Source organism: Pygocentrus nattereri, chromosome 13 (genome assembly GCF_015220715.1).
Source record: "Pygocentrus nattereri isolate fPygNat1 chromosome 13, fPygNat1.pri, whole genome shotgun sequence".
Taxonomy (NCBI): domain Eukaryota; kingdom Metazoa; phylum Chordata; class Actinopteri; order Characiformes; family Serrasalmidae; genus Pygocentrus; species Pygocentrus nattereri.
The window spans coordinates 16739351-16756778 of NC_051223.1; the positions used below are offsets into that span (position 1 = coordinate 16739351).

General features: G+C 39.5%; 1 protein-coding gene across 2 annotated transcripts; it reads left to right on the forward strand.

Annotated features, from left to right (window-relative positions):
- Positions 1-621: 621 nt before the first annotated feature.
- Positions 622-14288, forward strand: foxk2 (forkhead box K2). Of its 2 annotated transcripts, none has more exons than XM_017693152.2 (9): positions 622-1120; positions 2433-2627; positions 8963-9104; positions 10121-10267; positions 10437-10630; positions 10710-10906; positions 11179-11430; positions 11990-12187; positions 12386-14288. In XM_017693152.2, exons 1-9 carry the CDS (start codon positions 828-830, stop codon positions 12553-12555), a joined length of 1788 nt encoding a protein of 595 aa, XP_017548641.1. In that variant the 5' UTR covers positions 622-827; the 3' UTR covers positions 12556-14288. The 2 variants fall into 2 exon arrangements, with proteins under 2 accessions (XP_017548641.1, XP_017548640.1); XM_017693151.2 differs by having other exon boundaries at positions 623-1120; positions 12383-14288.
- The last annotated feature ends 3140 nt before the right edge of the window (positions 14289-17428 follow it).

Consider the following 17428-nt stretch of genomic DNA (forward strand, 5'->3'; position numbering starts at 1 on the left):
TTTATACCTTCATTTGTGCACTAATTATTACATTTCACGACGCAAATTGAACTAAAAATTAAACGTACCAATACATAATGGAATAGTGAGATAGATTTAACCAACTTAGGAACATGACCAGTACAAGTATGAATGTGTTCTATCATAAACCTGTGATGAAAAGCTGTAGGAAACTTGTAAGACATGGCACAGTCTCGCTGTCGGCTGAGGGATGGTCTGTTTGTGTTTGGGTGGGAGTGTGATTTCAGGTATTCACAGTAAGCCATGTTTCAAATAGGCAGCATTGTTTCACCATCCGAAAACATGCAGTTCTTGGTGCATGCAGGCACCAGACCTGCTACGGCAGCGTTCTCGGTTCTTTTATAAAGGGTTTCCAACTGATCCCTCGCTAATCTTTCAATTTTATGTGTGTGAGTCTCTCCAATCCGTCTCCTCCAGCACACCATTTACATGCGTGTCAATCCCACCGTGCAACCTACCTCAGCCTATAACTCCCTGAGTTCATCCTGATCCTAAGCGCTGATTGGCTGGTTCCCTTACATCACCCAGTTCCTCATTGGTCACTTTCCTTGTCGGTTTCTTAGGCCCCGCCCCCCCGGTTTGTTGGTGGGTTTTTGCCCCTGTTCTCTTTCTCTCCGTTGCGGCGGTGGGTTGGGAGCCGCTGGTGTGTTCCTCCACATTTTTTTTTTATCTCCATCTTTCGATTCGATTCCCCCGGCTAAATTTTCAAATTCGACCCCCGCCCCAAGCACAAAAGTAATCCTTTAGCCCACCAGAAGCCACTCAGCAAGGACAAATCGACTCCAAAAGCCGTTTAGATCAGAAAGATGGCGGTGAGCGGGGTGTCAGGGTCTGCGGTCGCCCGGCTGGAGGGCCGAGAGTTTGAGTACCTAATGAAGAAACGCTCGGTGACCGTGGGCAGAAACTCTTCTCAGGGCTCAGTGGACGTCAGTATGGGCCACTCGAGCTTCATCTCCCGCCGGCACCTGGAAATTTTCACCGTGGGCGAAGACGGAGCCGGCGGCGGGGACTTCTACCTGCGGTGCCTCGGCAAAAACGGGGTGTTTGTGGACGGCGTGTTCCAGAGGCGGGGGGCTCCTCCTCTCCAGCTCCCCCGAGTGTAAGACCACGTCTGTTTTTTTTTTTCGTTATTCTGCTAAGTGCATCGAAATTATGCGAAACGCGTGTCTGTGGTGGCTTTTTTGTTTTGTTTGGCCGGTCAGCACGTGTTGGTTATGACAACCAAAACCAACGCAGGTCTCATGTTGCTCGCTGCAGCCAGTTAGCTTGCATGTTAGCTAGCTAACGCTATCCTGTCCTCTTTTGATTGTTTTCCGACAAGGCGGTTAAATATGTACATGTTATGAAATAGGACCTTCAGTGGAGAACGGGCATTACAGCACAATTGTTGTAATGGCCTCAGGCACGTTTCTGTGTAGTGGGCTGAGGTTTTGTCTAGAAAAGGTCTGAACCACACTGTTAGCTTGGTTAGCTGCACAGAGCAACATCCTGTCCTTTAACCCTTCATCTCCTCAGAGGCGTGCGTTGCCTGAGATTGGAACCAGCACTCATTGAATTCATTGTAAGGTAGTGTATGTGGTGGTTTTAATAATAGATTAATAGCTTATTTGTGGTAAAACAGTGTTTGCCTTGGACACGTAACCTATCACGCTAGTAGGTCATTGGCTTACAGTCGTGCTTGTAATGCTTACGTTATGTTACAACTATTTTATTTATGTGTTGTATTAAACCATGGCGTGCTTATGAACGCTTTTACGAAGAAAATAGCGTTTTTTTGTAACGTGATATGTGCCGTTTTATTTAGAGTGTGTCTTCTTTGAGTATGAAAAGCCTTTTGCCAAAAGCCTACGTGACCCCCTCAGGGCTTTGTTTTGGTCTGTCTAACCCTTGGTCATTCTCCTGGAAATACACTGTTAGGGTGGACTGATGGCCTGATTTTCATGGATAATAAAGATTTCATAGATAATTGAATTGGCACATAGTACTAGATAGAGAAATAAACCACTCAAGCATCATTTTTGAGGTTTATTTCTTAGTATAGTTTGTTGAAGCATTGAATGAAATAGCATTTAAAATAAATGTCACCACCTTTCATCTGGCTGCAGAGCCAGTTGTTTATGGTTTAGCCCTGGTTCAAATATATCCATGTTCATAAAAAAAAAGAAATATCTCTTATGTAACCTAGTCATGCTAGCTTCCATATATAAACCACAGACACTTGTGGATTCAGTTACTGGTTTGCAATTGGCTTGAGGCCCTGTTTACTTATGAGCTACTCATGTCTTAGTGATAGAAGATAAAGGTATTTAATGTCAACGTTTTTGATTATGTGCAACAGTGCATTGATGTACATTCAATGTATTTTATAGGCCATATATAAATTGTAAAATGACTTTCCTTCTCTTTTAAAGGTGCACCTTCCGCTTCCCCAGCACTAATATCAAGATCACATTCACCGCGCTTTCCAGCAGTAAGAAAGATAGGAGGAACGCCCCGGAGTCCCCTGTGAAGGCGGTCCAGCCCCAAATCTCGCCGCTGACCATCAACATTCCAGACAACATTGCCCACCTGATGAGTCCCCTGCCGTCTCCCACAGGCACAATCAGGTAAAATGTCATTCTACTTATATTCAGTATATATCATCATTGCTCAAGCTCTAACATGCTGGGTGACGTTCTTACCTGTTCCGTCCTTTTTGTCATTTGAGGGTGTGTGCAGGGAGGACGAACAGAGTACATGTGCTGAAGTATTTTAGAGAAAATGCACTCAAACATCATGAACAATGGTTTAACCAACTACTGACGTCTTTACTAAAATGTACTGAAAAATATCTGACTAGCTGAAATATCTGAAAATCTGAATTCAAGTCTTTTTATGGTATTGACTGAATTACTTCAGTGTTAGAGTATTGAGAAATTCCATGCCATCCCATACGTAATTTCAATACTTACATAGTCTGTATTTTCCGTGTCTGTGTGCCAATAAGCATGACTGCCTAAATTACTTTTCATATACATGTTATTTACATCATTCTTGATCATTGTGTGATCCATTGTGCTCTGTAAATACTCCACCTCTACCACCACCTTACACTCATTTGTTTAAACCACAGCTGCTTTAACTCTGTAATTGTAAAGAAGTTGTCAAAATCAAAGCACTGGAAAAATTGTAAAGTCTACTTAGATCCTATTAACAGCAACAGATCCTGAATCAGGCCTGTGAAGCTTTGTGAATATGGGCCTATTTTCTCCAGATAATTTAGCAACAATGGTAACGTGTACTTGGATGAGTATGCTTAAAATTGTCCTGCAGTGGACAAATCAGTAGTTTCCTGTCCTAGTCTTGATTATATGAGAATGAGAATCGTTTATTGATCCCAGAGGGAAATTGCAGTTAATACAGTTGCAACCATTTATGTAAAAGTATAATAAACACTAATAATTTAAAACTGATGAAGTGAAGTTTGCAATATGTACACGAGATTTAAGTTCTTATGAATACAGTAAAGTGGTGGTGACTGTGATAATTTAATATTAAACATCTAGTATAAGGCAGTTCAAATTATTGTATCTCTGAGTTATTGCACACAATTAATAATAATAATAATATTATTATTACACACATGAACAGCACTGTTAGGTATTGAGTTTTGCACAGATGAAGCACACTTGAGAATCACACACTGAGGGAGGACTTATAGAGTTTGATGGCCACAGGTAAGAATGACTTCCTGTGGCGCTTTATGGTGCAGTTCGGTAGAATGGGTCTTGCACTGAATGAGCTCCTGTGTCTCATCACCGTGTCGTAGAGTGGGTGGGAGCCATTGTCCATAATGGCCTGCAGCTTAGACAGCATCCTCCTCTCAGACACTGCTGTCGGCGAGTCCAGCTCCACACCCACAACATCACCGGCCTTGCGGATCAATTTGTTGAGCCTGTTGGCGTCTGCCACCCTCAGCCTGATTCCCCAGCATGCAACAGCATAGAGGATAGCACTTGCCACCACAGACTCATAGAAGATCCTGAGCATAGTCCGGCAGATGTTGAAGGACCTCAGGTACCTCAGAGAATAGAGACGACTTTGGCCCTTCCTGTAGAGGGCGTCAGTGTTCTTAGCCCAGTCCAGTTTATTGTCAATATGCACCTCCAGAAATTTGTAATCCTCCTCAGGTCCACACTGACCCCCCTGATGGACACAGGGGTCACCGGTGCCTTGTCCCTCCTCAGGTCCACCACCAGTTCCTTTGTCTTTGTCACATTGAGCTGCAGGCGGTTCCACTCGCATCATGCGACAAAGTCCGTCACCCTGTATTCTTCCTTATCACCCTTGTTGATTATATATGCCTCACATGGATGTCTTTTGAGATGCAGATGCTGCCTTTTAAATCCTGCTAAAAGTTTTTTGCACAGCTGTTTCAAAGATCCAGAAGTACTGTGGTAAAATCTGCAGCTGACCACTTGGGGCCTGATGCTTTAGACTTGGAGATTAAGTGACCTGTGTGGAGATGTACACTGGTACTTGAGTACTTTGCTAACAATGTTTGTTTTTTTGAGGTGCCAGTATTGGAATACTGAAACACTGTACAGGTGTTGCATTTCAGCACAGCAAGATGGGGAAAATGTACAGACTTACAATTCATTGTTGCACTGTAAATGTAAATGTTACGATTTTGCTTTTATCTGTAAATATCTGTATTACACTTTGCCATGCCAAAACACTGAGGCCAAATATGAGTGCGTTGCCAAAGACACGACCATGAAAACAGATTAGTTGCAGATTTATTAGTAGGCTAACTATTTTTTTGTCTCCTAAAGGAGTAAGCCTCCAGCTCCAGCACTATGTCAGTTTTAGCTAAAATAGCTTATTGGGCAATTTTTCCTTTATTTATTTGTTTGTTTATTTATTTAAATCTTTTAGATATTGGACATCTTCTCATTAACTCTTGCAGAAACTTTAACATCAAAATCAGTTGAACTGCATATCCCTAGACCTGAGATGTTATTGTAGGATCTTCTCATTTGTTCTGCCGTTCAGAACATGCCAAGGAACAGGAACGGTCCTTGATTAGCAAGCATTTTTCATTAAGCCTTCTTCCTTTGTTTGAAAGGCTGTTAGTAGCAACTGGATTTACAGCAGTGTAAATGATTTGAGTGTTCACGTTGTGAAAATAGACCCTTGTTCATAGCATATCTCAAGCTTGTGAGGGTGGCATTGAGGTTAGGATAAATCAAGCAGGAATATACTTTAAGTATTTCAGGGTGTGTTTTTGTTCATATATTTGGGGAAATTGCATAGAAATCATGGCACATTTTGAATGTTCACCCCAGTATGTAAACAGTTGATTTTGCAGCTGTTTCTTAAGACAGGGTTAATTTTCAATTTGAGTGCATGCAGACGATTGCTAGTCTTTAATTTAAGCTTTCCCTTTTCATAGATTGCTGTTAGTTAAGCTGAAGTTGCATAAATAAGTATTGTGCCTCTTGAAATCTCTACACAATTACGAAGAAAGCGTAGCAGCAGCAAATTACCTATTAAACCAAAGAAAGCTACTGTAGTTGATGAGGAAGAATCCTTGCAGTCATAAAAGGTTGAACTGTTGATTGACAGTGAAGCATTTAGGATCTCACTCCAGTGTGTAGGCAGATGGTTGTGAAAGTCAACAAAATGCAGAAAACGACACATCAGATAAAACCTAAAGGCTCTGTTAACTCAAATATTAAAACATTCTCAGTTTAAGGTACATGACTTGATCATTGAGTCAGATTTAAAAAATAAATAAAAATTAAGAGATGAAAGCTTGAACAACTCTGCTTCAGGACTCTGTAGGCGTTTCAGACCACACAGTGTTTGACAGTGGTGTCACCATGACGATGAAAACATCCCACAACAGTGGGCTTGTATTTTCTGGCACAATTTGGGCTTATCTATGTGAGAGATCACGCTATGGAGGTATGAAGCTATGTTGAACCAGGAGAGACAACAGTAACTATCGTGGTGTGTGGTTGCAAGCCAGTGCACACAGGAATTTGTCATATCCTTTAAGCACCATTAGCATTTGCTCAGTTGCAGTAGGGGTTGCTGATGGGGCAAAAAAATACATTACGATACACAGTATGCATCACATTTCTGAGGTTTGCTAAGATGCCACAGACAAAAAAAAGGATCAGTAATGCAATGGTAGTGATATATTCAGCATTTCAATTCTGCACTGCACTACATCCAAATACACAGAATTAATTATGGTTTCTTTGTAATGAAATATTGTCATTATTCATTGTTTTTGAAGTAACGATATCCACAGTATGCCCAAAGAAGCATAGTTTGACATGATGTAATGTATCATGATGATATTGATAAATATTATCATATTCTCCACACCTAAATTATACTATGATGGGTGGATGATTATGATGGGCTACAAATCGTTCAAGCAACTCTAGGAGTTGCACACAAAGTTAAACTAGCCAGTCATGCAGTGAATGAGAGAGACAGAACAGTTCCATTAACAAACTGCTCGCTAAAGCTCAGAACCACATGTGAGCATATTTTTTTGGAAAGTAGGCACTGCAGATGGTTTTTCTTATTAAAGCTGTGCATTTGCAGTGCTTTTACTACAGTTAATGGTTTTTAAAATGCTAGTTTGCTAATTCAACCTAATGTCTCAAGCTGTAAGTGAGACGAGGGCAAAAACAAGGTTAATTTGTAAATTAACAAGATTCAACCCCCCTGACCCCAAGTCATTTTGGACCATTTCTGTTGGTCCAGCCTGCATGAAAGTTTGACTCCGTGCAAAGGGTGTTCAGAGTTTCAAGAAAGAAAGGAATGTTGATGATTGGAGGAACTTCTAGGAGGAGCAGTGAATGTTAAAAATGGTTACTGACAGCATTTGAAAGCTCTACATATGTTATTTACGTGCTATTATAGACCTGTAGGCTTTTTAAAAGTTGTATAGGTTGGCATTCAGACAACTTCTTTTTTCATTGTCTCTTCTTCCTCTTTGTTTTGAGCTGCATGTTTAAGTCATCACTTGGTTGTTGTCAAGGATGGCTCCTCCCTCTAGTCACCATCGGAGCTAATTTTGCTGGCTGGTTCCTCTGGAGCAAAACACTTAATACAAAAATTAACACAGATTATGCTATTCAACAGAATATAATACACAGATTATGCGTTATTTTAAATTGCTGTTTTGGGTTTACCTACTTGTCTATCAAATGCATACTGAAGACGCACAAGATGTAGTGTTTGGCGTTTTTCAAAAGGTGTTTGGCGTTTTAAAAAGCCTGGAGTCTGAAAGCCCTAAATCTGCTTTTGGAAAATGCTGCAGAAGAAACAGTTGACAGTCAGTGAAAACACCACAGTTTCTGCTTGTTGCTTCATAGTCATGCAAATTGGAAAATGTGAACTGTCCATAATCCATAGCACATCACGTCATAATAGCAGAGGTATTGTAATGCTTTGAGTATGTGGAGTATAGCTGATGCTGGGACTGGGTTAGTTACGTTAATTGATGTGACTGCAGATGGTAGCAGCAGGAAAAATTCTGAAGTCTGCAGAAAATATCCAGATTTAAAACTTGTGAGACAACATGATCACACAGCAGGACAGTAGCACATTGTCCTGGTAATAAAAACATTTTCAGAGGCAGAAGAGTGGAAAACAGCCAGGTGCTTATGACTAAAGCGTCTAGAAATGACTGTCACTGTCTGTCTGAAAGTTGTTACATACAAATTTGATTTGCAGCTTAGTACTGAAGGAGTCCTTCGCTTTGAAGATGAAATTGGCCCAAATCTTTAAATTTTTTTTGTGTAATACCGATGATATTATTATTTATTATTTTTATTTATTTATTTTTGTGGCATTGGAAACGGTAAGAAGAAACACACTGAATCTGACGTCTACAGTTCTGATTTGGACCACTTTCATATGTAGTACTAAAACCCAGTCCATATCCGATACGTGGCAGTGTGACGTGTTTGAGCAACCGGCTTGTAATTCGTGTGATTTTTGCTTCAATCAAAGTCTTAATCATGATTTCATGCGTGTGGAACCAGACACAATGGCAACGTCATCAAAATATGCTTATTCTATGCTTCATGTCTTTTGAAGGAGTATGACAAATGCAGTGTATAAAAAATAAACAAGGCACTTTCTAACTAGAGAAATCAAACTAACCGCTATTCAAGATGACATTTACTTCTAGGACATTCTTTTTTAAAAAGAGAGAAGCCTGCAGTCAAGGGAGCCTCCCACAGATTGGTCTCTTTGTGCAGTATATATCGCCATTTTGGCAGTGAGTTTGTCCTTTTGGTAGATGGATAGCAGATAAACTGAAGAAACGGAGCTTCCTTTCTCTGTTTGATTGACGTCCACAATTAAAGCAAGCACAGAAATTCACAGCATTTATTCTTTTCTGTAAACTTCAAAATGGGCATTTTAGCACCCACTACTGGTCCTCCAAGTTTATAGCAGTAATTTGCTCCTGTTGAAGATTGATGTGAATGGAAAGGAATCAATTAATCTCAAGGAAAGGTAGAGGACAGCTGTCTGTTGGTTGGTATCCTTTTGTGCATGTGGGTCTGTTCAAATTGATTTCAGATAGATGCCACAATAAAATGATGTGAATGACCAAACAGACTTGGGCCACTTTTCCCTGCAGTCTGAACACAGCATAGTACTAACCAGCACTACGATCTACTATCATTCTAACCAGTCCTCTTATACTGTAAAATTTCTTGACAAACCTCAAGTTCACTTAAGTCAAAGTATTCATGTGATCCAACGAACACACAACATTTTGGTGAAAAATAAAGGAGGGAAATCTTTAACTTCAAGGATTCACTACTACATAATTTCATCCATAATATGCCTCCCTTGTTTTTATGTTTTGGAATGCATGAGCACAAAGGTTTTTCTTAACCTAAAGATTGTCTTCTTTCCTTAGCGCTGCCAACTCATGTCCCTCCAGTCCTCGTGGGGCAGGGCTGTCCAGTTATAGGGTGGGACGTGGGCTCACAGCGGAGCTCATAGGGGACAACTCCCAATCCGAAAACGACAAGGAAGCCTCCGGAGGAGACAGTCCAAAGGTGCGAATGCTTGTGATTACATTAGGTGGCAATAAGAAGTATAAGTACTAAATATGTCAGGACATACATGTGCCACTCCAGCTGAAAATAAGAACCTTTATTGCAATTTCCCACCTGCAGCTTATGTAGTCATCTTACATTCTTATTTTGTGCAGTTTTAAACATGTACATATTTAATTTGCTGCATGTTGGTGCTCTAGTGCAGCACTGGCTGTCAGACAGTTCGGGTAAAACAAAATGGAAAGCAGTCCAGACTGATTTCTGTTGGATTTGTGAAAATATTGGTGCAGTGGAAACCCTGTGCAACTAAGGAGGAGCAACAAGGAAGCTGTGACAGTTGTGGGGCCCTTCTGATGATTTTTGTTGTGCAGTAGTAAAAGAGTTCTGTCCAGCACGTTAAGGCTAAATTGTACATTTGTGATTGTGCACATACATGCATCTTTGTCAATATGCAAAGAAGGGATTCATCGGTAAGCATAACCTGTGGAGGCTTGCAGAAACCACGACACACAGACCTCCAAAATCTCAACCATGCCTTATGTGAATCTGCGAAACGGTGCATCAAGCAAATTCTGGTTGGCGGTCCTGAAGCTTTGAGGTTCTAAAACAATTGGAGTAGTATATTTAGAGCTGGCTTTATATTCTGGTTTGTACACAATGGCCAATGCATTTTAAGTACAGTCATATGCAAAGATTTGAACATTTTTGTTGATTTTCTAAGGGAAAATACATTTCTACGTCTATGGGGAATAAACTTACATATGGCTTTTTTCGACAAATTTTAGTCCACGCTTCCTAATAATTTGGGTATATAAATATATTTTTATATTATTTATAGTTTAACATTAGGAAAATATGTAAAACTACAAAGTATGCCATATTCAGAACACATTGTGCATCCCTGTTTTCTTCAATGAGTTTGAAGTAGTTTGTCATCTGAAGTCATTGTGATACTGTGTGTGTGTGTGTAGGATACTAAACTTTTGTTCTTTTTTTTTTTCCTCTGTGTGTAATAGGATGACTCTAAACCACCATATTCATATGCACAACTGATTGTCCAAGCGATAACAATGGCCCCCGATAAGCAACTTACTTTGAATGGAATATATACCCACATAACTAAAAACTACCCATACTACAGAACAGCTGATAAAGGCTGGCAGGTAAGTATAAGAAATTTTTTGAAAAGAAATGCTAAATATAAAATGGAGCTTAAAAAAATTATATTCTATGTATTTGCATGTTTGTTTGTTTATAATACTATTCAAATGTAATGAATTGATTCAGAAAAATAACTTTCTCTGTCTTTTGCTTTATTTCCATATCTTTCAGAACTCCATTCGCCACAATCTTTCCTTAAATCGCTACTTTATTAAAGTGCCCAGATCACAAGAAGAGCCAGGCAAAGGTTCTTTCTGGCGAATAGATCCCTCAACAGAAAGCAAGCTCATGGATCAGGCCTTCCGCAAACGGAGGCCCCGTGGCGTGCCCTGCTTCAGGACCCCACTCGGCCCTCTGTCTTCCAGGTATATAGCTACAAAAACCAGAGTCCTCCAAACTTCAGTGACTTGATTTCAGGTAAAGATACTGACTTTTTCCTTACAGGAGTGCCCCTGCCTCACCTAACCACACAGGGGTGCTGTCGGCACACTCTAGTGGCGTGCAGACTCCTGACAGCTTATCAAGAGAAGGCTCACCTGTTCCCATGGATCCAGAGCCTGCACCTGCCTCTGCTCCAGCATCAGCTGTTCAGCCTAAATTAGCAGTCATCCAAGAGGCTCGCTTTGCGCAGAACGCACCAGGTGAGGTTGGGTCATTGGCTATGAATGATTAAACTGTTTCCAGAACTGAATTGTATGTACAGTGATATTAAGGCAGTAAGAACTGAAATACTGTCATAATCTGCATCTCATTTAGAAAGATTTCTAAGGGTGTCAAGGAAACAATTTACACTGCAATTTCAAAAATCTAGCAGGATTGTCATCTTTGACATTATAGGCTATTTTATTCTATATTTGCTCACCCACTGCTCATCTTGTATTTTTATTTTTTTTTCTTTTATTTTTCATTTCAGGCTCACCAGTCACCAGCCAACCCGTACTCATCACAGTTCAGCGGCAGCTCCCACAGACCATCAAACCTGTGACTTACGCAGTGGCCACACCTGTGACCACCTCCACCGCCCAGCAGCCTGTCATGCAGACGGTCCATGTGGTACACCAAATCCCTGTCTCAGTTGCCACGGTGACGGGCTTCGCTCACACAGAAGGCCAGGCTGTGTCGCAGACAGAACTGCAGGAGAACGGAGAGCACCAAGAAATCAAAGGTGAGACAACTTAAACGTACAAAAAAAAAAAGACAACAAATTTAGTTAAGGTGTTAATGTGTGTGGTAAGAATGGGTTGGGACGTTTCCATAGTTACGGTCTCAACAGTAAATGACCAGTGATAATTTCTTATATAAATAAGTTGCAGTTTTGGTATGTGTATCCCCACCAAATAATGAGCATAATACAATAATTATATCGGTAAATGTTGGTGCATTGATCTTTTACAGGTTTGATACCAGTTTGAAAGCATTATATCTTGTTCGATATGCAAATATCAATTTGAAAAAAATGTAATTAATTACCTTGAATGACCAGCCATTCTCTGTTGTTGAGAGTGCTGGATTTTTTGGTGCATAGTCTATATATATATATATATATATATATATATATATATATATATATATATATATATATATATATATATATATATATATATATATATATATATACGGTAATTTTAAGATTATTTGATTATTTTCCCTACTGTGTGGTACCTTGATTTAACTTCATAGTACTTTGAGAATGATGGCTTTCATTCCCCCTTTTTTTTATGTAGTGAAAGTAGAAACTGTACCTGCCATCACAGCAGCTTCTATAGGTGGAGCAAATCGTATTCTTCAGACATCTCAAGCCACGCCTATACAGACGGTTACTATAGTGCAGCAAGCACCATTGGGCCAACACCAGCTTCCTGTTAAGGCCATCACTCAGAATGGCACCCATGTTGTTGCTGCAATTCAAGGAGCAAACACAGGTAAAAGACCTTGTGTGTGTTTGGTTTTTTTGTTTTCTGTTATGTTACTTCCTGTTTGTGTGTGTGTGTGTGTGTGTGTGTGTGTGTGTGTGTGTGTGTGTGTGTGTGTGTGTGTGTCTGTATGTATGTGTGTATATATATATATATATAAAATGCTATGTTTTTTTAATTGCATTTTATTTTCCTTGTTCATAGTAGCAAGTCCTCTTCACATGCTGGCCACTCATGCCTCTGCCTCAGCGTCTTTGCCCACTAAACGGCAGAACGGTGACCAGTCGGAGCAACCTGACTCCAAGCGGCTCAAGGCTGATGATGGAGGGGACGTAGGAGCCGTTTCTGTCGCAGCAGAGAGGGACGCCACCGATTAGGGCAGGCACATCATGACCATTGGCCTCACAAACTGTTCTTAGTTAAGCCCTCTCGCCCACTCAGTACAACTACATCATCTGTCATTCTGTCCAAGGTGCCAAACAGTGAAGCAAGGAGAAACGGAAGGATTGCAGCTAGACCTTTGAAGATGGTTGAGATACATGCGAAGAGGAAGTGATGTTGATGTGAGAAGGACAACTGAAAGTGAACAGCAGGAGAGTGACAGGAGGCCTTTTAACTAAATATTTAAGTACTTACAGACATATGCATACATATATTGATATAGCGTACTTAATGCTACAAAATGTATTTTAGATCAAACCTGGGTTTGTCCTAGTAGGACGTCCCATGTCTCCATCTCTTCTACCTCTGGGCAGAACTTGAAGGTGGAGAGATTGCGAATGAGATGGACTTTTGAGTTCTGTAGACGAACAGCTGGCAGCTTGATAAGCTGGAAATTGAATTGAACTTAATCCATTTCAGTTCTTTGGGGCTCCAGGTAACCTCCAAACATTCCTGTGTACGCAGGCAATTACACCTTCTGGGCTGATCAACTATGGTTTCCCCTTAACCGTAGCATAATTATCGGATGAATTTATGTTGTATATAGAGTAGATCTAATTTATAGGCACGGGTCCTTTGTATCCACCCAGTTGTTGAATATACTGAGCAAATGGAATAAGACAACAAATTTAGAGGTCAAATAAGAACTTGCCAAACAGTTACTGAGAGGGAAGTTGTTAAACTGTGAACCTGCACACAGTGGCAACTTATGAGTTAAGTTTTTTTTTTTTTTTTTTTTTTTTTTTTAAATTTCTTTTAACACAAGCTTGACTGTCTTTGGCAAACGGTAGAATGGGGAGACTTTTCCTGTATCATGGCAGCTAGCCTCAATGTCGACCTACCTAATGCAGTCCTTAGTAGATATGCAGTAATTTGTTGTACATGTGTATCTTAGGATATTATTTGTCTATATTTATGTTCTCCATAGCACAGATGTTCAACAACAAAAGAAATATATACCACAAGGCTAAAGTGAGGTCATTGGCATTTTATGTCCTCCCCCACCCCTTTTTTTTCTTTTTTTAATTTTCTTTTTGTTTTTTATAAATTAAAACATAAGGACTCGTATGTTTATGGACATGAATGTAGTTACCTCCTCAAAGAAAACACTATTGATAGAGGACTTGTGTTACTTCTGTTAAATCCAAATGTTTCTCACATCCTCAGAGCTTTTTCATATTTTAACAGATAACTTATGAAATAAGAAATATATTTCCATTTGTATTTCATTGAAATATTTCATCTACGCTTGCATGAAAATGTGTAGAGAAAAATATACTGTACCTGAGCTGGTTTCTTGGAAAGGAACTGCGAAGGAGGGAAGGAAAAAGACTGAAAATCTCTTGTGATTTGGACCATTACTGCACTTAACTTGTTAATGCTGTTTCCTCTCCTCTCTTGACCCTTCTTTTTTATGTTTTCAGTATGTCCTTGGCTGTGTTTGTTAACTTTGTGTTACAGTTGACAGTCTCTCTGCCCGTTAATATTATTTTACTTTAAGATGGTTGAAAAAGTTGGCTCAGATCATACATGTTCCACAAGGAAAAAAAAATAAGTGGTTGATGTTGTTCTGCTTCAGTGGGTAAATGCATATTTTTTCTTTTTGTTTTTCTTTTCTTTGTTTTATTTTATTTTTTACATAAATTAAAAGCTCCATTTTCTGTTCTAAGTGTGTGAGTGCTAATTATGTTTTGGCGAAGCCTAAACCTGTAATTGTTTTGGTTTATATGAATTCTGGCTGGAGATTACTCACTTCTGGTTACTAAATAACTGTACGTACTACAGAACATCAACTTACTCCATGTTCTGTAACAAATTTCACTAGCTAAGAAGTCGGCCGTAACATCATCTGAGAGCCAATTTAGAGATCTGCATTTAGTTTTGGGGATTTGGAGACGTCTCTGGTAGAAATGTGTAATTGAATGCAACGTGTGGAAGAACGTTTGTGCTTCGGGCTCCTTCCTAGAACAGATGGATCTGATGATTGCAAGGGTGTTGAGAGTATTCATAATGCTGATTTTGCATTTGAGACCTAAACATCAAGCTAGATCTTCTGTTTAGCCCATGTCTTTTGATGTGGTCCAAAAAACTTAAATCTGACCCAACACCTCTCACCTCCTGATTGTACGTGACCATCGTCATCAAACCAACATTTCTCAGTCATCATTGGATTAATATTGATTTTAGACTTTACAGGGAGACTTGCAGCAGTGTATACACATCATATTTACATACTTTTAAAACTGACTGAAAAAGAAGTAAGTAATTCGGCTTTAAAAGAAAATCAGTGAAGTATCGTTCCTCAACTGGTATCCAAGTCAAAGTATTGGTACCAAAAATGTTTGAAAGATAACCAACATTGTGAATTTGGATTTGACTAATTAACAGGTGTTTTCTCCAAATTTGGTTGCATGATCATATTCAGAGCACATGAACAACTGAAAGCTGCATGTAGTAGTTCTTCCAGAATTAAGGCTCCATTTAGTTTGAGCCCATTTGTTATTAAGTAAGCAAATCTCTGTTGTCGGAAGAAAACCTCGTATTTCCAAAATGAGAACTTTACAGGAAAAGGAAAAAACATACTTGTAATATAGGTCAATGGAACCAGTAAGTAATTTGTAAGTAATTTTGGGCTGTTTCTTTTGGTCCATTCTTCACAAAAAATTGCACACAATGTAAAGAATGACAGGAATTTTCAAATAGTCAAAAACTAAAAAGCAGCATAATTGGAGGAACAAGATTTTCTTCCGACAGCAGCAATGTACTTCTGTGAACTCTAAAAATACTCTAAAAATAAGCTTTAAAAGTTGAAAAATAATTCACTATTAAATGTATTTTTCCCCATGACCCTGAGGGAGAAGCGGCTTAGAAAATGGATGGATGGATTTATTTTTAATGTAAGAAAATTGTCCCCTTGGACTGACAGTAACTCCCAAAATTGATCAAAGCAGTAGTAAAATGCAGTTTAGGAAAGCTTGGTACTTCTCTCTGTGAAACACTGTGAAGCAATTATTCTTATATTTAGAAATAATGTAAGTACTGAAAGTGAAATAAAACAGAAATAAAACAGATGATCTTTAACTCTTAAATCCAAGATCATTCAGGAAAAAAAGAATTTTAAAGAAACTACATTTATGCCACCTTTCCAGTAATCCAGAAGGCTAATGTTGACATCCCTCAGCAGTATTTTTACCCATGCCGTTAAAGATTCACTCACTGAGCATTTTATTAGGTACACCTGCCTTGCGTCTACGCTCATGTCCATTTTATCAGCTCCACTTACCATAAAGTGCATTTTGTAGTGCTACAATTACAGACTATAGTCCATCTGTTTCTCCACATACTCTACTATCCCACCTTTTCATCAATGGTCAGGACCCCCTCAGAGCAGGTATTTGTGTGGTGGATCATCTTCAGCTCTGCAGTGACACTGACATGGTGGTGGTGTGTTACTGCTGTGTCTGATCCACTCGTACCAGCACAACACAGACTAACACACTACCACGTCAGTGTTGCTGTAGTGCCAAGAACGATCCACCACCCAAATAATACATGCTGGTCCTGTGGGGGTACTTACCATTAAAGAACAGGGTAATGAAAATGTGTAAATCTGGAGAACACGCTGGACAAGATTCATCAGCTGAGAAAAAGAACAGAAGAAACATCAAGTATTCCAGCAAGGCCTGATATGCTGTTTAGTCAGAAACTGAGAAGCTGCTAATGGGGTATTTGGCTTCTTCAACAAACCACAAAGTTGGACAAGGAAAGTAAACTGCTATATTTATGGGAAAGATTGCTTGACAAGAATGTTGAGATTGGCTGAAATATTTAGTCAAGAAAAAGCTAAAGTTAGTGAGCCTTATAGCACAGTTTGTACTCCTTACCTTGTTTGGTATATTAGTGCTCTGTTTCGAGGTTTATTTAAAGTGAGAACGTACAGGTATGAAAATTGAAGGCTGATATTTTCCAAGTGCATATCTGTCAATGCTGATACATAAACATTTTTATAATGTACACATTTGGATTAACTGGATTAGCATTATGAAGTCATGTAACATTTACTTAGGATTTACGTAGGATTACAAATGTAAATCTACATAAAATGAAACCGGTGGTTCTCAAACTGGTCCTCATGACCCCCAGACAGTCCACTTCTTTCCCAGCCCCTAACACATAAGGAGAGAGCAATAATGTGGGCTGTCTTGGTGACCTGATTAGGAGTTTGAGAACCGCTGGCCTAAAGGCTCTGCTTTTCCAGAACACATTAAAAAAAGTCATCAAATATCAGTTTGAAAGGTCTGTAAAATCTTAACATCTGGCCATAATCTTCACTTTAGCGTCGGTTTTTCTTGTAATTATTTTTTAACACTACCAAACCAACTTAAATGAAGATTTTTAAAATGTGAAACCCCTCTGCAAATGTTTTATAAGATTTCCATTTTGTGTCTCACCAAATAGTCCCACATTGTCCTATGAAACATCTTCACTGTCAGAACATTCACATTGTAACATCATGTCTTTGGATGACCTTTGTCCTATGAAACTTGGCTCTTTGGCTGCTCCTCTTGGACTGTGTCAACCCAGAGCACTTCCATTTTTTTAACGCTGCTGCTATTACCCCAGTAACTCCATGCATGTCAATTCAAATTAGAATTCAGAACCATTAGCCAACTGTGTTTTGCACACACAGAAATTAGACCTCTGCATTTAACCCATCCGTGCACTGAAACACCCACATACATGCACACTAGTGAACACATACACTAGGGGGCAGTGAGCACACTTGCTCGGAGCGCTTGGCAACCCTAT